At 45.1% G+C, this 24,626-nt stretch overlaps 1 protein-coding gene across 3 annotated transcripts in view; it reads left to right on the top strand.

The window, feature by feature from the left end:
* TLN2 (talin 2) overlaps window positions 1-24,626 on the top strand; it is a 435,350-nt gene that overhangs the window by 279,384 nt on the left and 131,340 nt on the right. For all 3 annotated transcript variants that reach the window (XM_042941831.1, XM_042941832.1, XM_042941833.1), the window contains 11 exons: window positions 2,042-2,222; window positions 3,335-3,448; window positions 5,750-5,858; window positions 6,564-6,772; window positions 7,328-7,426; window positions 11,123-11,290; window positions 12,511-12,805; window positions 15,371-15,537; window positions 19,382-19,510; window positions 21,160-21,273; window positions 23,407-23,520. In XM_042941831.1, the coding sequence (XP_042797765.1) occupies window positions 2,042-2,222; window positions 3,335-3,448; window positions 5,750-5,858; window positions 6,564-6,772; window positions 7,328-7,426; window positions 11,123-11,290; window positions 12,511-12,805; window positions 15,371-15,537; window positions 19,382-19,510; window positions 21,160-21,273; window positions 23,407-23,520 (1,699 nt within the window). The remainder of the gene's footprint in view (window positions 1-2,041; window positions 2,223-3,334; window positions 3,449-5,749; window positions 5,859-6,563; window positions 6,773-7,327; window positions 7,427-11,122; window positions 11,291-12,510; window positions 12,806-15,370; window positions 15,538-19,381; window positions 19,511-21,159; window positions 21,274-23,406; window positions 23,521-24,626) is intronic.

The raw sequence follows: 24,626 nt of genomic DNA, 5'->3' as shown, positions 1-24,626 counted from the left end.
TAAAATTAAATAACATCTAATTAGTGATACTTTGGGGAAGTCTGAGCACTTGCTCCTGTTACATTACGTAGAGCATTAAGTCATCTTGTCTACACTCTGTGTATCTAGCATGCTGTCTCCTTTGATCCCAGTAACAACCCCCCGATGTAAGAGGTAGACCAGATATCATTACCAGTTCATGACTGAAGAAACCAAAGCTCACAGAAGTTACTTGAGATGCATACATGTGGCAGAGTCAGGAGTCAGTTCGGATCTTGTGATGTGTCTTCTAGGACACTGCCAGAAAGTTCTAGCATATTCAAGCATATCGAACTTGCTAAGTCATAATAATTGCTTCTCTAACATTTCCACACTCCGTCACTTTATCCCAATTTGCTTCATAATTACCTTGAAGGTGATTTTCCTTGTGTCCCCTATTTTAGTACACAGTTTGGAACCAAACATGATGTGATGCATTTCACATACTTGCTACCCTCTTGAAGAACATCTTAAGTCCTTGGAATTACTAATGACTGTAGATGGAAATCAGTAAGCTAGTGCTTTCTGGCAGGGTGAGTTGTTCCCTCAGAGGGCTGTGTTGCCCTTGGACTTGTAAGAGCAGCTGAGTAACTGTATGAGCCTAGAGCACTGGGGCCTCTTCTGCCTGGGATTCCTGTAGCCCCTTCCCACTGCCTAGGGCATCACAGTGAGATTTGGTCACAGCAAAGAGGAGGAATGGTCCAGAGTGGTCCCCATCAGAAGAACTGCCACTTTTCCCTGCATCAGACATCAGCTGAGATCACAGACTGCAGATGACTTCCTACTGGAACCCCTATATCTACCCCCCTTGGTGCCAACCCTTCCACTGTCCCTCCATGGATGCCTGCTGTCTGATATCCTAGCATGGCTCATGAATTTTGCCCTGAGCAATAAGGAATGATCTGTGATGGTGGGAAAACCCTAGAACAGAGGCCTGACTTCTTAGTGCAGCTGCTCACCCAATCTGCCCCCTACAACCCCCCCCCCAACACACACACACACACACACACACACACACACACACTCCCCCAGACTCTCCTTTGCGGGTGTGCCCTCTGGGGAGCTGTGGCAGATATACCACCTTCATATGCTCAAAGTCCTTTACTTCTCGTTCTAAGTAAATAGGAACAAGTAAAAAGTTATTTTTTTTAAAACTAGATATCCTAGGAATCTTCCCAGACTTTAGTTGAAGTCCTCTGGAGGAGGTGCCAAAGTCTGTCATATCATCAAGCCTCCAAAGGTGTTTAAACACCTTCTGTGGTCAGTGGCCTTGGACCTGGGGAAGGAGAGATAAGCTGTGGGAGATTTTCTTTTAGTTCCTTTCTACACTTCCCCCTTCAACCAAGAAGACTAAATGACCTGTGTCTCCAGTGCTTAGAATAGAACCTGGCCCATGGTAGATATTTGTTGAATGAATGCTCTTTCAGGTAGGATTTACCAACTAATAGATCACTGTATCCTAAACTTTTTCTTAGACCTGGAACGTCGTTGTTGGAGGAATATCTATGTGTTGGTTTGGGCGGCCGGGGAGGGGGGGCGGGGAGGGGCATGGAAGTCTTTAAGAAGGACTAGTTGCATTATATCATGAATCCGTTGGGAATGGTTATTTATAGTAATAATTATAAAAAGATGCAGGGTTCAGGGAGCCTGGGTGGCTCAGTGGGTTAAGCGTCTGTCTCTTGGTTTCAGCTCAGGTGATGATGTCACGGTTTGTGACTTCGAGCTCCACATCAGGCTCCATGCTGATGGTGTAGAGCCTGCCTGGGAATATCATTCTCTCTCTCTCTTCCCCTCCTGCCCACTCTCAAAATAAATAAATAAACTTAAAAAAAAAAAAAAAAAAAGATTCCGGGTTCTTCAGGGTATTTGAGTATCACTTCATTCACAGTCCTGTCTGTGCATGTCTCTTGTGAATTGACCTCCACAGCGTAACGCAGCAAACTGCTGTGGCACTTATGCTATCTTATCATTACACTCCCTGCGAGCGGCCACCTCCCAGTGACCAGACCCTTGTCCCCTGCAGGTCTACCATCTTGCAGCAGCAGTTCAATCGGACTGGAAAGGTGGAACACAGCTCCGTGGCACTGCCCGCCGTGATGCGCTCAGGCTCCAGTGGGCCCGAGACCTTCAACGTCGGCAGCATGCCCTCCCCGCAACAGCAGGTCATGGTTGGGCAGATGCACCGAGGCCACATGCCCCCGCTGGTGAGACTTCCCCCACGCTTGCCCTGCGCGTCAGTGCGCCACCTCTGATGTGCGGGGGGGGGGGGGGGGGGGGAGCGGACACCAGCCCTGGCGATAGCTTGTGTGTGTCATCGTGTTCTCACTAACTCCCATCTGAGCCATGGCTCTTCAGCTGTGCCGTCCTGACGCCTGACTCCCCGGTGCTCCTGTTAAACCAGATGCTTCGGGGCCTCTGGGGGGCTCAGTCGGTGAAGCGTCCAACTCTTGATTTCAGCTCAGGTCATGATGTCATGGTTCGTGAGATGGACTGGCATGGGGCTGTGCGCTGATGGCCTGGAGCCTGCTTGGGATTCTCTCTCTCTCCGTCTCTCTCTCTCTCTCTCTCTCTCTCTCTCTCAAATAAATAGGAAGGAGGGAAGGAGGTGGGTTAGTAACTCCCTGATCACAGGTGTCCTCTGGGGCTGGAGAACAGCCATGACCTCTCCACATGACTGGTGGTTCAGAGCTATAGAACCCTGGTTCCCTGCCTTCACAGCATCAAGCTGCTAACTAGCCCAGGTACCCCTTAGAAGGTCTTAGAAATAGACCAGGTCTGTAGTGATCCACACTTTGCCCTGAGTGAATTGTTGCTTCTTCTCCTGCTGCTGGTCTAGTCTGCCTTCTCAAGGAATCATGTGCTTCTGGGGAAGAACTTGTTAAGAGCTGAAAAGCCTATAAGCTCAGAAGAAATTTGACTCTGAAGAAGCCCGTTGACTATGGGTTTTGGGTGGAATCTGTCCTTATTTACTAAGAACAGTTCTGTGTGTAATGTGTGTTTCCTATGTTTGAGATCTTTTGTCCTCAGTACTCAGAGTGGGGTAGCTTCCCTGCAAGAATTCTTTCTGGGCTTTTTGTCACCTAATTAAGCTCCACACGCTCCTGATCACAACCTCTGTATTGCAAACACCCATAGCAAGCATTCCGTTGATACAATCAGCCCCTTGCTTGAAATGGGACGCGGTTGGGGTTGTTGAGACCCACCGTGAGCCACTCTCTCTTGAGCCCAGAGTTCAGTGTGGCCTTGTTTTGTATAAAGGGTAGTGTCAGTTCCAGCAGCCAAGGTATGACTGCCCTGTGGTCATCTGCCTTTGCAGACCTCGGCCCAGCAGGCTCTCATGGGGACTATCAACACAAGCATGCACGCTGTCCAGCAGGCCCAGGATGACCTCAGCGAGCTGGATTCACTGCCACCCCTAGGCCAGGATATGGTGAGTATTGTTCGTGGTTGTCAGTTCTGTGTCTCTGCCCTGGCAAAAAAGCTGGGTGTTGCATTCTGTCTGCATTCACCTCCAATAAGGGGAAGTGGAAACCTAGGGTTTGTTTTTTTTGCTTTTTTGTTTTCACTATATTGAGGCTTTGTAGTGGGGTGGTACCCACAGGAAGAGAATCGTGGGGCCAAGAACTTGAACTCTGGAATCAAGTGATCTGGGCTCAAATCCCAGCTCCACTGCTAGTGTCTATGTGAATCCAGGCAACTAAGTCTCTCTAAGCCTCCGTTTTGTCATACATGCACGGGGTCCTTGTGAAGACGTGGTAATCCCGTCGTGTGTGGCATTCTTAGCACACTACCTAACACACCGAGCTCAACAAGTATTAGCTGTTAGGTCAGTGCTTCTCAGACGTTAGCCTGCATCAGTCACCTGGAAAGGCTTGTTAAAACACATTGCTGTGCTCCATGTCTTTTTTTTCTCACTCAGTAGGTCTGGGGAAGGGCCTGAGGCTTTGCATTTGCAACAAGTCCTCAGGTGCTCTGCTGCTCTCTGAGGACTGTGCTTCCAGAGCCACTGCCTTAGTGTTCAGCTTTTCAGTAGGGCGGGGTAAATAGCTGCCTTTCTGTAGGTGCTGCTGCACGAAATTCTCTGGCCTGTCCCTACTCAAATGGTGGCCCATGGACCAGTGGCATTGGCAGTACGTAAGATCTCTTGAGAGGTGTGGAATCTGGGGCCTTATCCCAACCCTCTGAATCAGGAAACTCATGTTAGTGGAGGTCCCAGCTGTTTGATGTGCATATGAAAGTTGCTGAAGGACTAGCACTGCCATTCTCTGCCCTGCTTTGCATATTCCAGTTATCTGTAGGAGCTTAAAGTTGGTTCAGACTTGAGCTTTGAGGCTAAAGGCTGAGGCCCAAATCAATCCATGTCATTGAGGGCAGGGCCTGCTTTTTTCATCTCCCCAGGTGGTTCTAATGGGCAGTCATGACTGAAAACCACCGAGTTAGGACTGACAGGGCCATCATAGCCCAGAGCCAAGTGCAGTATTTAGCCTCGCGTTGGCCAGCAAGCATAACTGCCCTCTAAGTCCTTCCTGCGCACTGTGTTTTCTCACTTGCATACTTGTATACCTGCAGGTGCAATTGTACTCAGTGTTTTGTCTCCCAAGTACCTGAGATCATTAAACATTTTGCAAGGGGAAACTCCAGACTAAAAATACATAAGGCAGACACCCTTCCATATCCAGCACTATTGTGAGATAGTTTTAAAATATTTGGACTTGGGGCACCTGGGTGGTTCTGTCTCTTAAGCCTCTGACTTTGGTGCGGGTCATGATCTCACGGTTCGTGCTTTGGATCCTGTCTCCCTCACTCTCTGCCCCTCCCATACTGACACCCTCTCAAAACAACACAATTTTTTTTTAAATGTAAAATATTTGGACTTAACATTGTTGCTTTACCAATTTTTAAAGAACTAGTATACAAAAAAATATTAGTGCTAGACATATCCTAAATCTCGATGAATATTTTGGGAATGTTTTGGGAAGCAAGTCAGCATCTGATGTTACCACAGGGTCATCCTTATGAATGTAAACGATCATTCATTGGCTAACCTCAGAAATGCCAGGAAATAGAGAATTTGCTATTTATAGCTTCCAGTGAACATAAAGTCGAAGATCTGGAAAGGTTTTTAAAGACCATTGAATTCCTACAGTAGAAGAAACAGGAGGCACAGGACATAGATGCTATTTGCCCAAGGTCATGTCTCTTGTTAGTGTTAGAACTGGGTCTAGAATAGAGGTCTTAACCCACCCACCCCAGGTCCTTACAGGACAGGTGTTGCATCTACACCCCATTCATGTTGTTAATAAAAGACAAATTTTCTGCTGACAGAGAACACCCATGAGCTGAAATACCCTAATTCTCACCCTGCTCGCTAAAAGTGTAGGTGGAAATTATCAACAATTGTTCGTGCTGATGTGCAATATTATCACGAGACATTAATTATTCTTATTTTTTACTGAATTTACCTAAATAAAACCATGTAGAATTTTTCTAAGATCCTAAAAGCTAAAGAGAAAACAGTGGAAGAAACCTGGAGAACTCCCATGCCATCCAGCATCAGTGAATGAGCAAGAGGCCTGTGAAGGGCGTGGCTGACTTCTGGGCCTCTTTGGTGCCAGCCCAGTAACCAGAGTATAGACAAAATCTTGGTATTGTTTTATAGCGTGACCTCTCTGGTGTCCTGAGCAATCCCATGCCTATAGTGACTGTGTCATGTACTTGTCTGCTTTTGCAGGCGTCCCGGGTATGGGTCCAGAATAAAGTCGATGAATCCAAACACGAAATCCACTCCCAGGTCGATGCGATCACAGCTGGAACAGCTTCAGTAGTTAACCTCACTGCCGGTAAGTCTCTGAGGGCTTTGTGATGCGGTTTGCTTCTTAAAAAAAGGACTCTTCTTTGATTGAAACAACAGATTTTCATATAATGAGAGGCTGGTCTATTTTTAGGCACACTGAGTGCTTCAGGCAGTTCTTTGCACTGACCCAGGAGAAAGGTGGGGAACATCTCATTCCTTTCCATAGATATCATGCATCCTTCGAAAAGCACTTACATAGCTCTCCTCCTTGTTCATCAGCATGATGGACGTGCCTCAAAGTGTACGGAGACTAGTGTCTCCCTTCTGGGGCTTACAGTCTAAAACTGGCTTTGGATGAATAGACCCATCACGTGTGCCTCCTTCTGTCTTGTGGCACAGAGTGACTCCCACCTTGCGCTGTCAGGTGAGAGCCCAGAAATGTCTTGGGCTCACAATGCAGCATTTCAATGCTTCAGGAACAGAACTGACCGGCCTAAGCTGCTGACACGGACCTAATGGAAAGGGCCATGGGATGCCAAGACCTGGGGACTATGCCAGTGCTCGTGCTCAGTATTTCAGCTTAGGAGGCCTTGGGGCAAAAGATTTGGGAGAGGCAGCACCTCGGAGACAGGAAGCCATGTGTCTCCCTGTTTGCATCCAGCTTTGTGTCCGACTCCTGCACAGTGCGGGCTGATGCCATCGCCCATCTGGGCTCTCCTCACCCTTCACCACCCTCCCTTCTCTGTCCCAGGTGACCCTGCAGACACTGACTACACAGCAGTGGGATGTGCAATCACCACCATTTCTTCCAACCTGACGGAGATGTCCAAGGGCGTGAAGCTTTTGGCAGCCTTGATGGACGACGAAGTGGGCAGTGGGGAGGACTTGCTCAGAGCCGCGAGGACCCTCGCAGGGGCAGTGTCAGACTTGCTTAAAGCTGTGCAGCCTACTTCTGGAGAGGTGAGCTCCTGGGGCACACGGTCACCCAGGTCCTGGGTGGCAGGTGCCACCTTGAGCGCTACAGGGCTGTTGCTCCCTGAGCTGTTCCTTCCATCTTGATGGGGCACGTTACCAAACTGTGGGGCTTAGAGTTGGTGAACTGGGTACGGAATCTGTAGTTCAACTTTTGGGATTGGTTGAGCTCTTAGTAGGAAATTTCCCTTTCCCCTCACCCCGGGGTACTTGATCAGATACAACTTCAGAAGCTAACACATATGGTCAATACACATTTAAAGGGGATTCAAGTTTGTGCCCTAATTTCCATAAAGTGCCTATCACCTCCCTACCCACCGAGCAAAACTCATTGATTGAACATTTCAAGTCTGTCTACCTGTTGCTGGTTTATAAGACATCAGGCCCTTCCTTGCACAGATTGTACCAGGATATTTAGGTCTCCCATCTGGCAGACGGTCTGAGACTCTCTTGTAGGTGAGCCAATCCTGAGGGGCTAGCTGTCTGATGGCACTTTCGAGGAACTGCATTTTCGTTCCAACCAGTGTGTGCTCTTTGTTGTAGCCTCGACAGACAGTTTTGACTGCTGCTGGAAGCATTGGACAAGCCAGTGGGGATCTTCTGAGACAGATCGGAGAGAATGAGACTGATGAGCGATTCCAAGTAAGATATCTGCAACCCATAATTTTGGAAAGGAGTCTAAGCGATGGTCTAGACCCAAATGGGGAGAATGTGTGAAAAACCAGATCTTCAGTGGGCTGTCAAGAATAATTTTGAGATGGCTTACGTTGGGAATGAAGTCACTGTTAATTTTTTTAAAGAAATTTTTAACTAAAAAACTCCTTTCACTTACGTATCCCGCATCATCACTGTAAAGCACTTACTTAGCTATTCTTGCTAGTCTGGATGCCGGGCGTTCATTAAACACAAAAGCGGAGGGAATAATGTCCTGAACTCCCTTGTGTCTGCCATCCAACCTCTGTAATCATCGACTCATGGCCAGGCTTGTTTCATCTTCTGGGAGCGGTTTTTAAGTAAATGAGCCCAGAGTCGCCATGGGAGGGAGAGTGTGGACTCCCATACACTGCCCTCACAGGTAGCTTTGGTGCCCCCCCTCTTTGTATCCAGAGGTGGGTCTGTTGTCTGTGTCATAGCCCAAACCAGCATGACGGGAAAGCCTTTTTTTTTTTTTTTTTTTTTTTTTTTTTTGTCACTCTTGTTCAATACCAAGGATATGTGCTGTTTGTCCTCTGGTGCACAGCTGTAGCCATTGTTGGCAGCTGGCTTGATGTGCTGCCAGCTCAGACTGGAGCTCAGCTTGTCTGCCTCTGTTTCCAGCCACCACAGATGAGGGGAGCTTCGGGCTACGATGAGCTGGGCTTCTCACATACTCGTGGGCACATGCCCTCCATGCCTTTCTCCTTCTCTGACGTCCTCATTTTGAGTAGTACATAACTCCATTCTGTTGAAACCTAATGGTTCAAGCCCAGTTTCTCTGGAAGAGACCCTATTCCAAATCCTATGTCAGGTTTACTGTCAGGGAATTACACAGCATTCAGAGGAAAAAGATCATTCAGCTTTACAGTAGCGTTCAAGTTTCTTAATTCACGAGTGCCGATTCAGCTTGCCGTTTCATCCGGAACTACCAAACTGCATCTACACAAGATGCATCGGTTACACTAAGACAGGGTTGTACATGTTGGGATACATGGAATGTGTACCTGCATCCGTAGATGTAGCTGTCTCCTACTTTGCACATAGTTGCGATGCTGGGACCATAGGACTCATTCATGTTCTATCTACAATGCAATAAGACAGTCAGTGCTTAAACACTGAAGTCATGCTGGAGGGTGAGACCCATAATGGGTGGTAACAGTATTCTTGGAAGCCATTTCTAGGCTGGGATGGCCAGTAACGATTTAACTTGAAAGAGAATTTACTCCAGACCACATAAATATATCCCACTAAATTCAAGCAAACACCCTATCCTGCCTTGGCCTTGGCTAAACCCCCCAACTGCGCTTGTCTTGGGCATTGATTGTTTTATTAGCACAGGTAATTCTTGGTAGGCAGGGACCTACTTAGGAATTGGGTAAGTATGACATTCAGCTGTTGGTGTACTAGGCTTAATTATCTTGAGGTGGTCAACTTTCTTTCCTCAAAAATATTACTGCTTTCCCCAGAGTGTTTGGCAAGGTGGAGAAGCAAGTCACAGTTCTTCCTGAGATCTTTCATGCATCCTAGTATTGTTGAAGGCTTTCTCTCTTTTCTTTCTCTCTTTGACAGACTGTTACACTGTCATGTATAAATGCCAACTCTGCTCCCTGTCGTTTGTTTCTATTTAGAGGTGCTAGGAAAGCAGGTTCACGTTCACAGTAAGGTCCTGCAGACTTCCTTAACAGTGAAAGGCCTTACTTTACTGCTTTCCATTTCTGTAAGGTCTCTAGGCAAACATCAGTGTAGTAAGGTGATCCTGTAACCTCTTGGAGTTAGGAGTAGCCCCTGGCTTTCTGACATTGGATTTCTTATGCACTATTTTTCTGATTCTTGAGATCTTATCTCAGAGCTTTTCTTGGGTTCTCAATGTACTGCATGTTCCCAGAGTTAACAAAGATTTATTTTACACGGGCTACATAATAGGGGTCTTGTTGAAAGGTTTGACAAAGGCCTTGTCAGCAACTGTAGCTGTAGTATCACGTTCTTTTTCTAACTGTATTTTTTTTGGACAAAATTAATAGGAAGAACAGGATTTCTTTAAATGAGTCTAACAAAGCCCTTTAGAACAATCGTGAGCCTACATGACCAAATCTTGGTCCCTGTGTGAAAAGACGAATTCATATCAAGCGAAAGAATACTGTGACCTACTTTGGAAAGATTTTTTTTTTTAATCTTGTGAATAATTTGTGACATTCAAGTTGAGTGTGCACTGAGCATTGAAATAGGTGCTCAAGAACTGTAACTTAGGCCATGTTGGGAGCAATTTCCAGAAGTTATGTGGCCAACAAGTGCCAGTCAGATCCCAAAAGCATCTTCACTTTTTGGCACCTCAGGCCTTGCTTTTTCCTTGGACATTCAACAAACCTTTTAAAAAAAGAAAGATAGAGACTGAACTAAACTGTTCCTTTAAGATTGTTTGTTTTTGTCCATTTAAAATCTGCGTATGTGGTCATTTTATGGGTTTCTGATTTGCCTGGATAGCATGTAGTTTTTGCTCTGTGTAAAATTGTACAGGGTGAACACCCCTTTCAGTATATCTTCCTGTAAAACGTCTTCTTGTAAAGACTCTTTGGGTGCCCTTTGCATTCAGAATCAACAGTGCTTTTCATTATCTGATGAATTAATAAAGACTACTGACCACATTTCCTCTGGGAGAAAGCCTGGACATGTTCATTCAAAATAAAAATGGCTCATATATTTGGGATATGTTTGGGAAGGCATTTCCAAACCAAATAAACAACCTTCACTATTCAAAGAAAAGAAGCAAATTAAATGTAACAGTGATTATTCTTCAGGCCACACAGATGGGTGACAAATCTGGTGGGCTGAATCAAAGGATTCTCCACCCTGCAGACAGAGTGCCTTTTTGTTGAGTTGAAGCATGAACTGATACAGAAAGGCTCAAAGCTCCTTGCATCTTCAGTGAGGTCGTAGCTTCTAGCTAGTTTATTTATGTAGGCTCCCTTTCCACTTTTCATAATAATTTAATCCCTGTCCAGAAGACTACGGAACACTGAGAATAACTTACGTTCAGAGCACTCCTTGGCTCTTGAGCTGTAGGTAATGTCTGTGCATGTCCAACATTGCCCTCTGGAGGCAGAGATGTGGCTGAATTTTTGATAGTAGCTTGGATCTTTGTGCAAAATGGAAATCCAAATGATAAATTTTTGCGTGACAGCAGGGCATGATGACTTGGAGGCCATGAATTCTATCCTTCCTACAGTATGTTGTATTTATGGCATCTGGATAGATTTCCAGCTTTTCCTGATCTCCTGCATCAATCACATATTCAAGAGACTTAAGACTTTTGGTGTTGAAGTACATGAATGTGAATCAGTGGTTAAAATACAAACTCTCCCCTCAAATCAACCTATTCTAGATTTAAATCTTTGTTCCTTAATGCATAGGAGACTGTAGCTAGGATGCAAGTCTCTTTCTTGAATTACATCTAAGGTAAGTTGACATTTCAGAAAAATAAATGGAAAGAATATTCTCATGAAGTACTGGAAAAAAAAAAAGTTCAAATGGAATGTCAATAAAATGTTTCATCAGACACTGCATTTTATTTCTAGGCTGTGAAGGGTGATAAAAATAAAAAGTAAATGCCTGTTTTTTTGTTTTTTTAATTCTCTTTCTAAATAGGACGTTTTAATGAGTTTGGCCAAAGCTGTAGCCAATGCTGCCGCCATGTTGGTATTAAAGGCGAAGAATGTCGCCCAAGTAGCTGAAGACACGGTCCTACAGAACAGGGTGATTGCCGCTGCCACCCAATGTGCCCTTTCTACCTCTCAGCTGGTGGCGTGCGCCAAGGTAAGCCAACTGGCACCCCTGGCCCTTTCTTCAAAGTGTCACGTGCTCTCGTTTGCCCCCAGTCACTGGGGGAAAACAGGCAGAATTTGTTTAAACTGTCTGAGGCTTAGAGCTTGCTTAGGTGTTGTCTCCAAGGTGACACGACAGGATTTTGGCAATAACTGCCCAATTGTGCTTTCATCCCAAGTTCTTTCCCCAAGTCCTCAGGCACTGGGACATCTCAGTGTCTCATTGCCATTTCTACTTGAAAACTGCCATGTGTCCCCCTTGAAATTCTCAGTGTGTCATGTTTACACCTGCACACCAAGGATTCTTGCATTGTACAAGAAGGCAGTACAGTGTCACGAATGGGTTTGTAAATAACGTGCACATCTGGGGGAGCCCTTTTGCACTGCACAGTGCAAGAGTGACGGTAATCAGGATTGAGTTCATTGTTGTCACTCACGATGTGCACAGTCCGGGTGTTAAACTTCACCTCGTTCAGCATATCATCCCCAGTTTACGGAAGGGAAACTGAGGCCTCTAAGGCTTCGTAAGTAGCTTGCGGCCACAGGAATCATTAAGTGGTAGAACTGGGGTTATCTCAGGCCTGTCTGCTTTCACGTATCCTTTCGGCACCATTGCGTGTTGATGCGTCAGAAGATGGGATGTGTCCATTTCTCAACTTGATGACCTATCGTATTCTATAGATCCGTGACTGGCTTAGCCCGCCATTTCCTGTCCTCTGGTGGGATTTGCAGTGTCAGGCAGATGTGTTGATGGTATCGCTCCTACTTCCCTTGTACACTGTTAAAGTACCCACAGAAAAACAGACAGAATCCCCCTGTTCTTTAAAGTACCGTGAGGTACAGAGTTGCAGGTACCTCTGGAAAAGAAATACAATCCTGCTAGTCTTGTTATCCTAAGTCAGAGGACTCAACCTAGAGGTTCCTAAAAGGAGAAGCTATGCCATAAACACCAGAAATTTCTCTCTGTGGAAGTAGCTCGTACTATAGTTACGTATCACCAGTGAAGATAACAATTGTTGGGCATCAAAAACCACCAAGATAGGGTGAAATTGTCAGGTAGAAGAAATCTCAGTGATGGTCCACTTTAAACCCTGGTGCTCTGAGTAAGGACCCAAGGCCCCGAGCAGGAAGGGCCTCGGTGAAAATGCTAGTGCGAGGCGGGGACTGAGAGCTGACCCTCGGTGCCCAGGACCTGCTCCTATCTCCCTCTAGGTGGTGAGCCCCACCATCAGCTCCCCCGTATGCCAGGAGCAGCTGATCGAAGCAGGGAAGCTCGTGGACCGCTCGGTGGAGAACTGTGTCCGTGCCTGCCAGGCTGCCACCGACGACAGCGAGCTCCTGAAGCAGGTCAGCGCGGCGGCCAGCGTGGTCAGCCAGGCCCTGCACGATCTCCTGCAGCACGTGCGACAGTTTGCCAGCCGAGGCGAGCCCATCGGCCGCTACGACCAGGCCACCGACACCATCATGTGTGTCACCGAGAGCATCTTCAGCTCCATGGGAGATGCTGGTGAGAGGCAATGCTTGGGTGGACGGGTCAGCTTGGGGTTCCCCGATGGTCCTCATTGTAACAAGAAAGGTGACGGTCACCTGGCAAGGGCAAGGTGTCATGAGCTTCTGTCGGAGACTTCGTCCCTGAGCCTGGGAGAAAGATGGAAGTCTCCCGGTTTGCCCATCCATAGCAGCCCTTAGAGAGTTAATTAGGCTTTTTAGCAAATTCTTAGCAAATTCCTTTTGGTCAAAAACCTCCATGTTGGATTTGGCCTGGTAAAATCAAGGTAGCCACAGGAGGAGATAAGCCTGAAGCTTGGAAGGAAAAATGTATTCTGCTCACAAGTCCCAAAGAGAAAGCTACCACATGCCTGCAGGGTCACAGGGGTTTGGTCACAAGGGTTTGGTCAGGTTGCAGAAGACAGGAGTGAGGGGAGGAGCTTAAGCTCTATTCTTTTTTGGGATTTTGATTGGGAAGGCAGGGCAGGGGAAACTGCTTGGGGCTGCTTAGTTTGAAAATCTTCAGCAGGTTCTGTGCTTTACAGGTGATCCTCAGTTGCCTGGCATCGGGCCATAGGATGATTGAGGCCAGGGATATTGCCTCCAGGAGGGTACTGGCCAGATAGAGGGGAAGTGGTTCTAAGCTAAGGTCAGTTTGCATATCAAAGGCGTGCTCCTGGCTGGACTTTTGCTATCTCTAAGAATTGGCTAGCCTTCAGAAGGGCAGTGTCTCTCTAGCCAGCAAGGTTTCTTTAAGATGTCAAATGTCAGGATGTACAACAAATTTAAAAATATGTACCTTTCAGTCTATTAGTTGAAAGGTAAGTCTCCTGAGATCCAGCCCATCCCTATCCCATCTAAATCTCCAGATTTGGCAACTCACTGATTTCTGTTTTACGTTTCCAGAAATTTTCAATCTTCCTACAGTCACATGTTTGTGTGTGTTTGCACGCATGTGCGCATAGTGCTATCTTTGTTTTCATATAAATGAAATTACATTATTTATACTCTTAAACCTTTTTCTTTTAATGTATCTTACAGATCTTTTTCATGTTGAGCTATACACTCATCTTTTTAATGGCAGCATAATATTCTACTGAATGGAATTCTAGGATAATTAACTTATGATCTTGAAGCACATCTAGGTGGTTTCCAAGTTTTTTGGTTTGCTTCTTAGTTTTGCTTTAACAAAAATATTATTACAGTAACTATTTTTATAAAAGTATCTTGGTTTACTTTTGGGGATCTATGTAATTAGTGGAACTTCTGAGCCAATATATACGTACGATTTTTTTTTTACATATGGACTTGCCTTCCAGAAAGGTTCTACACTTTGTGACCCTGCCGGTAGTTTGTAAGATGTTTGTTTCCCTACTTCCTTGTCAGCACAGAGCCATATTTTATAGGAACTATTAGAAACAAACAAAAACTTGAACTTTTCTGTATCTTCCTTATGTGATTTAAGAAAATGGGAGTACTCTACACGATTTGGATTTTGTTGTTGTTGTTGTTTGTTGTCTTTCTTTTTTAATAGATGTTTTATTTTGGAATATTTTCACATCTACAGGAAAAAAGTAGAGGTAATGCAGAAAGTTCTTATATACCTTCCCAATTGCCCTCATTTTTAGCATCTTCCCAGGGCACCCATGGCACATTTGTCCTAACTAGATTAGCTTTGGTGCATAACTGTTAACTACGGACATTATTCAGGTTTCACCAGTTTTTCCACTCATGCCCTTTTATTGTCCCAGGATCCAATCCATGATACCTTGAATGTAGCACATTTTGATTTTTTATGAAAGCTTTGTTTCCCCCTTAATGTTACAGTGGTGCGGCATCCTTCTCAAATGACCTTTGTGAGAGGAAAAATTCCCTTACATTCGAGTAGTTTTATTTTAAACGTTTACTCTTACATCCTTCCTACTTCTAAAGTAGATTTCAGTAAAATCACGGTACAGTAAAACCAAACAACTACTAATAACAAGATCAAAAGTGGTGCCTGGAAGAAAAGAGTGAGCAAACAGAAAATTGATAGGGAAAACTCAGCCAAGACAAATCTTAGCAATTGAGCATGAATCTGGGGTCTGTGCTTCTTATTAGTGAGAGCCAAATGGCACAGATACAGGGGATCTTGTGATACTATTCATCTGGAGTTAGGTAACATACAAATTCTTTCAAAGTTTAAAGATAATTTTTTGCCATTATGCAGAATTTAAGGAGTTTTGGGTCAGTTATTCTTGAGCTAAATGATATTCACTAGTTAAATATTTATTAAATCACATAACAAATCCACATAATTTTGTTCCCTGCCTTCTGTTTGTAAAGAGTTCCTCCTTGCTTAGTTGTGTCCTATTTACCCCTCTCTGTTCAAGATGGAACTTGGATGGGTTTGGGGTACACGATCCTAGTAGCCATGGGGAGTATTTTCAGTCCTGGATCTAAGGACATAAGCCTTGCTTAGGACAGGAACTTGTGGTCTCCTTCTTTCTGTCCCTCTTGCTAGAAGAGTGGAGACTGGACTGTGTGCTGCTTTTGAGCTTTAGAAAGCAGACAAACAGATGGCATCCTCAATTCCATCCCGTAGGTGAAATGGTGCGCCAGGCCCGGGTCCTGGCCCAAGCCACCTCAGACCTTGTCAACGCCATGAGGTCAGATGCGGAAGCTGAAATCGACATGGAGAATTCAAAGAAGCTCCTGGCAGCAGCAAAACTCTTGGCTGATTCCACTGCTCGCATGGTGGAAGCTGCAAAGGTATTATGTTGGATCTGTTCTATTGAAAAGTGAACATTATTAAGAGTTAGGATTTGGAAGGTGCCCTGAAGATAAAGAATGGCCAGCTGAGTGTGCATTTTTGTTGTTTAAAACCTATATGGTTTTGTAACATTTAACCTTGTTCCATTGGGAAAGGAGAAGGGCATGGGACACGAGAATAACAGTCTTTAAGGGGAGCAGGGCTGACTCAGCTGTAGCCAACACAGTTCCTGCTTAGTGCGCACTCTCTCGCCATTGGGTTATCGCCATCGGCTTATTGCAAATGGTGGTGAATTTCAACTTGAGATCTTGAACAGCAGATTCACTTAGGCCTGTTTTTTGCCCGCAACCTTAGTATTACTTTGCCCTCCATTTGACTTCTCAACTAAACTGTCAAGATTTTACATAGTAGAGTGCTTCCTGCCTCACTGTTCTTCAAATGCCAGTAGCAGTCTTGAATGTTATATAACAGCTTGAATGAAGAGTTAAGAGTCAGCTTTTCTGCTTTTTGACGGTAATGCATTAGCATGATGCTTCTAAAAGCCAGTGATTCTTATCCCAGGGCTCTGTTTCAGAGCCCCCTCCCCCCTTCCCCGCTCCGCCCTGCCCATGAAACATTACAATGGAACGTGTCTCCATTCCACCCCTCCTGATTCACAAGGTCACTGGTGGGACTGTGCAAGTATGTTCCACAAGGGATTCTGATGCCTCCCTCTAGGTGAGAACTGTATTAAATGGATAAGGCTGTATTTTTCTATGTTCCTCTTTTGGTTATTAGGCAACTAGCATACGTTTTTGGTGGAAATGATAGAAAATGCATATAAATATAAACAAAATAAAAAGCATCTTCAGTTTCATACTCTCAGATAACACATTTAATGTGTTTCTATGCATGTAAGATTCATTGAAAGTCTCCACATCTTATCCTATCTCCCCAGCCTCCAATAGAATACCTTGTATGTGAATTCTTAATATGTTATGACACACAGTGAATTACGTAGACCTTCCTCGACTGACTCACCCTTGTAGTTCCTGAGGGACTGTGATTTCTTGGAGGTAACATGAATAGGATGAAGAGTAACCCAAGGAGAGGCAGCGTCTGAACTTGCTTCCTCTGTCCCCTGAGCCCTGTTTCAGCTGAGAAGTTAGGCCATCAACCATCCCTTTTAGCCAAAAATATATATGACGGTTTCGTGCAGTGGTTAATTTCTTTATGGTTTTTACAAGTTCTGCCCCTTGTATTTCTAAGTCTAAACATAGCTCTTCTTTTTTTTTTTTTTTAATTTTGTTAATGTTTGTTTATTTTTGAGAGAGAGGCAGAGTATGATCGGGGGAGGGGCAGAGAGAGGGGGAGACACAGAATCTGAAGCAGGCTCCAGGCTCCAAGCTGTCAGCACAGAGTCCAACACCAGGCTTGAACTTGTGAACCACGAGACCATGACCTGAGCCAAAGTCAGACACTTAACCATCTGAGCCACCCAGGAACCCCTACACATAGCTATTTTAAAGTTTATTTATTTGTTTATTTTGAGAGAGAGAGAGAAAGCAAGAATGCAAGCACGCAAGCAACTAGGGGAGTGGAGCAGAGGGAGAAAGAGAAAATCCCAAGTAGGCTCCTTGCTCATCGTGGATGCAGAGCTTGATCTCAAGACCAGGATCATGATCGAGGCTGAAATCAAGAGTCGGACCCTTAAGTGACTGAGCCACCCAGGTGTCCTTAAACATAGCTATTTTAAGCAAACCTTCATGTTCACAAAAAATGATAGACTGAAAAGAACCTTAGTGTAAAATCTAATCAACCCGTGTTTTACAAAGGAGAAAATTAAAACTCAAAAAGATTTTGCCTACCATCACATACTCAAGATTGAGCCAGGGCCAGTGTGCACATTGGTTTCTAGATGCACAACGCTCACCAGACCTTAATGCACCAAGTTACCAGAAATTTGTTTCTTTTAGGTATTTATTTTTAATGATTTATATCAGATGGGACAATGTTAAGTGGTTTCATAAATTCTTGTAGTTAAGTGTGGTGACTTTGTCTTCACGACACTATTTTCATCTGCTGGATTTTGTTCAAAGCTGAAGAACCTGTTATAGTTAGAGCTCCAAGAAATATATTTAATGTGTAGGAAAAAAAATACATTTCATAATCAGTAACTAAGATTCCAGACCAAGATTAGTACCGCATATCTAATGTACATTCCTCATGAAAGAGACGTTGCTAAGGAAGGATCCAGATGCCCACTTGAGAGTCAAGTGCAGAAATGGTTTCCTGCTGCTCAAAATACCAAAGGAAGGCTCGCATAGGAGTGGTCTAAACACCTGATGACCAAAAGAATAAAATGATTTTCCTAAACTCGCAAAAGAAGACAAAAGTAGCTGAAACAATCTTTCACATGTGAGATGCAAAAGTAGAGGTTTTTTTAGTTACTGAAACACAAAATCAAGGCTACTTAAAGTGGTTACAGTTTGAAAGAGTGGAAGATTCCCTTTGAAGGATTGCCAGAACACTTCTGTCACAGATGTTAAAACTGTTGCAGCCAGGATGAATCCCTATTCCTTTTATAAATAGCTAAAAACAAATAAACGGGTTCTTGTAAATGGTCAATTTGGCAAGTTGGCCATTTGAAAAAATGGAGACATTTGAAAATTGATTTTCAATGATTGGTGAGTTTCTTTCTGTTTCTGTCTCTGCCTTATGAGCAAATATTAACACCCTAAAGTGTTGATGAAAAGAAACTCATTCATCCCTATACATTTAGAGCCGGTCACAGAACATCCAGACTCAGGAAAATCTTGATTGCTGCTTCTCTTGCAGGTAGGAAAGGAAGGTTGGATGTGCTTTAAGTCTCGGTTGAATTAGTATGCAGTGAAGTTATATCCTCTTCCTATGTTACCTTTAGTCTTTTCCCTACTTCAGAATCCCACCCATCTAAATAAAATCCATTTTGAGGGGCCTGAGTGGCTCAGTCGGTTAAGTGTCTGACTCCCGATCTCAGGTCATGATCTCACTGTTCATGGGATCAAGCCCCACGTTGGCCGCAATGCTGAGCACTGGACCTGCTTGGGAGTCTCTCTCCCTCTGTCTCTCTGCCCCTCCTTCCTTCAAAATAAATAAACTTTAAAAATAAATAAATAAAATCCATTTGCATTTCTCAGACACTTGAACCTACAGCAACACAGGGTGGCCATGGGCTGTGCATGGTGCCTTTCTCTTGCCCTGCCATGATCAGGGGCATGGGATATCTCTCATTACTTAAGTATAGTTGAGTACCATTTCTCCTTTGCTATACTTTCCAACTCAGTCTTTCTAGGCATGGTCTTTCCTGAACAACATTTCCTTATAGTATTGGGGATGGCATTCCCAGTCCTCCTGCTCCCTCTACCCCTTCCCCTGTGTCTATACTATATTCTCAGCCTGTTCACATAAACCCAGTGCCACAAGACAGGAAAATCTTTCCATAGTGACAAGCGTCTGTCCTGCCAGTTAATATAAAATTCTCCCCGAGAGATTGGGGCATGGGGGAGATTTATGTTAACACCTTTTAAACTATGGATAGCTGACCACAAGTCAATTTACGTGGATGGCCAAGGCTATGATCTCAAGTGCTTAATTTTTACCATTGGATTTCTACTGTTTACTGGTACAGCTTTGAAACATCCCCAGTAGATTTTTTGTCGTTAGGAGATAAACATCTTTATTGTAAAGATACTGCTCGAAGCATTTGCTTTCTCTTCCAGATCTTTTGTGTTACCGGGAAAAAGTTAAATTGAAGGCATGAGTTCAGCATCTGTGGCGTGCTGTCCTCTGGACCTCTCAGAATCTCTGTTTTCTCCTTCTCAGGGGGCTGCAGCCAATCCTGAGAATGAAGACCAGCAGCAGAGACTGAGAGAAGCTGCGGAAGGTCTCCGTGTGGCAACCAACGCCGCTGCCCAGAATGCTATCAAGAAAAAAATTGTCAACAGATTGGAGGTGGGTAAAGAGGCTGGTTTCGTAGAATGTCTATTTTAGATTGCCAAGAGTTATTTGAAAGAATAACATGGGGCGCCTGGGTGGCTCAGTCGGTTGAGCATCTGACTCCATAGTGGGTCATCATCTCACAGTTTGTGAGTTCGAGCCCTGCGTAGGGCTCTGTGCTGACAGCTCGGAGCCTGTAGCCTGCTTCGGGTTCTGTGTCTCCCTGTCTCTCTGCCCCTCCCCAGCTTGCTCACGCTCTCTCGCTCTCTCTCTCTCTCAAAAATGAACATTTAAAAAAATTTTTAAAGAAAGAGTAACCAAATTAATAAGGCATTGCCCATATAAAGGAGGCTAAATCAAGATTAACGATCTAGTTTATTGGTTAAGGGACTTAGAAACAATGTGAAATGTTGGTTTAGGCACCTGGTACATTTAGGTTCAATGGCACACTAACAGTATATTCGAAAAACAACTTCAGCTCATGTTCTCAGTAAGCAAAGCCTTTTCTGAGTTGAGAATTTTTTTTTTTAATGTTTATTTATTTTTTGAGAGAGAGACAGAGCATGAGCCAGGGAGGGGCAGAGGGAGAGAAGGAGACACAGACTCCAAAGCAGGCTCCAGGCTCTGAGCTGTCATCACAGAGCCCAACGTGGGGCTCAAACTCACAAACGGTGAGATCAAGACCTGAGCTGAAGCTGGATGCTTAACTGACTGAGCCAACCAGGGGCCCCTGCATTTAGCATTCTTGAATAGATTTCAATTTTTTTTTTGCAGCAGGAAATAGGAACTTTTTTCCCCTGGCGTTAAGGGTTGCCCATGTTCAGAAAGGACCTTTAGGTAAAAATTCCATACATATTTTGTCAGAGACAGTGACTCTTTCAGGACTTCCAGTAGAAAATAGAACCTTGGAAAGAGTGAAGAATGGGGATCCAGCTTCGGTGGAGAGGTGTGGATGGAATAATAAGAAATATTTTGTCATTTTCAGAACATCTGTTTGGTGGGGGAGGTGAGGGGGGTAGGAAATAGCACTAGGTGCAAACTCTGTAAGAAAACAAGTTTCTCTTACAAAGGCATACAGGAGACTCTTACACCAAAATTTGGGAGGTTGGAGGCCAAGAACCTGCCTGTCTGAGGAATCCCTCCGTATGGTCTGGTGGATCCAGAAACAAAACCAGTCTCCTTCCAGGGGGATGGGAGCAAGCAAACCCACTTAAGTACTCTGGTGGGGAAGCCCAGGCCTTTCTGAAGGAAGGCTTCACATGGGTGGCAAGAGGAAAACCATGAGCACAGCAGCGTTTCTGCTGCTTGTGGGGAAGAAAATGTTTCCCCCAAAACATTTAGACTGGATGCCGCTTATCAGTGCCATCGTGGTCATGGAATTAATGGTCCCTTCTCTTTCTGAGAAAGACAAATGAACACCAGAACTTGAGCTATCAAGTGTGACTGTCTTTCTCTCTGGTCCCAGGGAACGTAAACCAATGGAGATAACAGGGCAATTGTTAGACGAGGCTCGTCAGTGGCATTCAGGAGGCAGAGTCTGGGCCTGGAGTCCTCTTTCTTCCATGCGTGCAGCTGTTCTGTGCCAGCCTCTTAATGGTAGGGCAGATATAAATGTGCGTGTGTGTGCGATGGCCCGGCTCACCTACTGTCGCTCTGTCCTCCAGGTGGCAGCTAAGCAGGCCGCAGCCGCCGCCACACAGACCATCGCCGCCTCCCAGAACGCGGCCGTGTCCAACAAGAACCCCGCCGCCCAGCAACAGCTGGTTCAGAGCTGCAAGGTGAGGTTGCAGCCGCCCGAGCACCAGATCTGCTGGAGACCCCCCTGATAGCATTACAAGGCCAAGCGCCCAGATAATTCAGTTAAGACTAATCATCTGGGCCCCTAATCCAGTTTGCTCCAGCCCCTGTGTTCCAGGTACACACACATGCACACACACACACACACACACACACACACACATGCACACACACATCTGGTTTTTGTCTCATAAGTGGATGCCCTCTGGAAGGAGAGTATGATGCTTTTTCCAGCATTGTCTTTCCTTTGCCTAGATTTTCTTTCTTTTCAAGAGACCGAATCAAGGAGGATCAATGACCAGGTCATTTTAGGGCTCTGCAATAGTAATGAAGCATTGAATTTCCAGAGTGCCTCTTTCCCCGTGAGAGGTGGGCCTTCAGCTTCAGTGCTTGCTGGGAGGAGAGTTGATTTCCTGCTTTGCACCGATGGCACCCTAAGGATTGATGTTACCCTGTCTGGCCTCAGTGATGATGTGCTTCGGGGCTTTCTGTTGTTGCATGTTTTTTTCTGAGACCCAGGCCTTGATGGCATGTTGACTCCAACGTACTGCAAAGGGTACAGTGAATACCTTTGTTGCCACTTCTGAGGGCCCACGGGGTCTGCTCTCCCAGGAGTCCCCTGAAAGGTGCCAGACATGACTTGGGATTGCGTAGCTATTGCCCTTGTGTTGGCAGTGTGCCTGACCGGAGTCTCCCAAAGGTCTTTGTGGTGAGCAGCGGGGGCTGGGTGGGCAGGTGTACTTGTGTTTAGGTTCTGAGAGTTGACTGCGCTCTGTCTGCTTTTTCACATCTCCTCTGTGAAACGGTTCACATGTGAGTGGTGTCGCCATTTCCACCTCAGAAATGGCTTTGCTTCTGAGAACCACCCAGAGCCCTCCACATCCTGAGTCTAGGTTCTCTGAGGCCAGCCCCTCACCAAGAAGCGAATGTACTCTGGCAGAGAAGTCTCAGCACTGGAGTAAGGCCCTGTCCTCGGGACTGTATGCAGAAAGACGGGGTTTTTCTGTGAGCCAGGCCCCCACAGAGGAGGAGAGGGTGTTTTCTGTTAGAGCCTCAATTCAGCCGCCAGCGTGGGTGAGAAAACCCTTCTTCACGAGGACTTACTCCTCATGTCCAGGAAAATACTACAGGATGAAACACCCCCCACCCCTTTTTGCGGAGACTGAAGATACTCAGTGTCTGTCTATCACTGTCAGGAAGGAAATCACTGTTTAGCAGCTTGCAGTGCAGAGGGGAGAGTGGACCAGACTACGGGAGCCAGCCATCCTCAAGAGGATCTGAGGAAAATCTCTGGGAAATATTTGTTTTAACCTTTGCTGGAATGGGTTCAAAAAAAAAAAAAATAGGTCGCCAGACTGGGGTACACTTGGGACCTTCTTCAGCAGTAGTGGCCACTGTGTGCTATGACCTTTGAGGACCTGGTCAGTCAGATGAGGAGTGCTCACTGAGGAGAAAACCCAGAAAAGGTAGTAGGCTGGTCTCCTAGGGCATTGTGGGAAATTGTTTCTCGAAGTGGTCTCACCTCAGAAACGGCTGCTTCTTCCTCCACCCTGGGCATTGGGGTTTCCAGTTTGAGAAATGAGAGGGCTACTTAATCAAAGAAGACCCATGGTGGCAATGAAAGGTGACGGACAGAATGCATCCCTGCTAAGTGAGGAATCAAAGCACTGACCTATGCTGGCACTTGAGTAGTTCTCTGAGTTTCTTCTCGTTGGGCATTGTGACTTGGGTTTCTCTGCCTGTGAATTGTAGAGACTTTTTGATCCTTGGCTGTTAAGCTTTGTAAGTGGTCATTAGCCACATTGGTATTAGTTGCAAGTGGGCAAATGCTTTTAAGACCACCTTGGAGAGATTCGTACCGTGCCTAAATGTATGAGGAGCTGAGGGTCGAGCGTGTGTGGGAAACAGCTACCCAGAGGCACTGGGTTAGGATTCATTGTTAGTAAGGACCCAGCTAGCTTAAAAGTGCTAGCTAAATCCAAGTCTTGTGATAAGCATTGCTCACATGGGATAGCGCATCCCCCAAAACATCCATCACTGGTGTCATTTTCCACCCTGTTTTGGTATTCGCTGTGCCGAGTGTGCTCTGTTTTAATTTTCCTTGCTTCCTATAGGCAGTGGCTGATCACATCCCTCAGCTGGTCCAGGGGGTGAGAGGAAGCCAAGCCCAAGCTGAAGACCTTAGCGCCCAGCTGGCTCTCATCATCTCCAGCCAGAATTTCCTCCAGGTAACAGGAGCATTCGCCTTGGTCACACCCAGAGTCCCCCATGGAGGTAGGAGGTGCCCTTAATCCTTAAGGAGAAGAATTACCCAGTGTCACAGCCACAGAGAAGTTTTTGCAGTAAGCAGACCTTGGAAGGCCTTCCCTTTGAATTTCCATTTTCAGGAGAGGTGGATTTAGCTTGGCAAAGCAAAATGCTAATATGCAGGGAAATTGCCCTGGGAGATAGCCCATAATCCATTTTTCTTGGGAGGCTCATCTTTATTTCTCCTCTGTGAGGGAAAACATGTAATAAGTTGCAAGTGTTGTTGAACAGCCTGGTACTAGATACAGCTCGAAGTTTGCCGGTTTCCAGAGAGTCTAATGCTATTATCCATGTACAAGGAGAAAAAAAGTGTTGAGTGCATCGTCTCTGAAGTTGTGATCTTTTCGTATGCCGATTGTACAATTAGTTAAGTGTTGGCAGTCTTTGTGGGCTAAGGGGTAGATTCATTTTAAAGAAAACAAAATGAGAAAAGTGGTGGGAAAACTCCCTCTTTACCTACTTCTTGTCTTCAAATCCCTCAGCACTTCTGTCTGCTTGTATCTCTTGAACAGTTCCAGTGATCAGGCGATGTTCTTCCCTGTCCCTTTCTAGTTGAACCTGTCACTACAGGACCCAGTGATACATCTGTTGGGTTAATTTTTCAAGTGTCATGACTCCAACATGCAGAGACAGAACGTGAAAGTTTTAATGTTATTTCCTCACGTTATACCTACATGCAGACATACATATTTTATGTATACATTTTTTAATTGGGATTTATTGTGTATAGACTCTTTGATTTTTATGTTAACATTTATATTATGAGCTTTTAACATACAGCTATGGCTCTCCTTTGTTTAGCTATTTTATCACCCCTAGGCATACAGGTTGTTTTCAATTATTTGCCATCATAAACAACCGATGATAGGATAAAGGTCTTTATCTGCACTCTACCTTTGTACCCATGTTGAATTATTTCCTAAGGATAAATTCCTAGAAATAGGATTGCCAATGGCTTATGTTTATCTTTGGGACATTGAGAATTGTGACTTGGACAGGTGTTTACCTTTTCATTCAGATGGTTGGA

This window comes from Panthera leo, chromosome B3, assembly GCF_018350215.1.
Source record: "Panthera leo isolate Ple1 chromosome B3, P.leo_Ple1_pat1.1, whole genome shotgun sequence".
NCBI classification, from domain to species: Eukaryota; Metazoa; Chordata; class Mammalia; order Carnivora; family Felidae; genus Panthera; species Panthera leo.
Note: the sequence above shows the minus strand (reverse complement) of the source record. Positions and strands in the feature narration are given on the sequence as shown.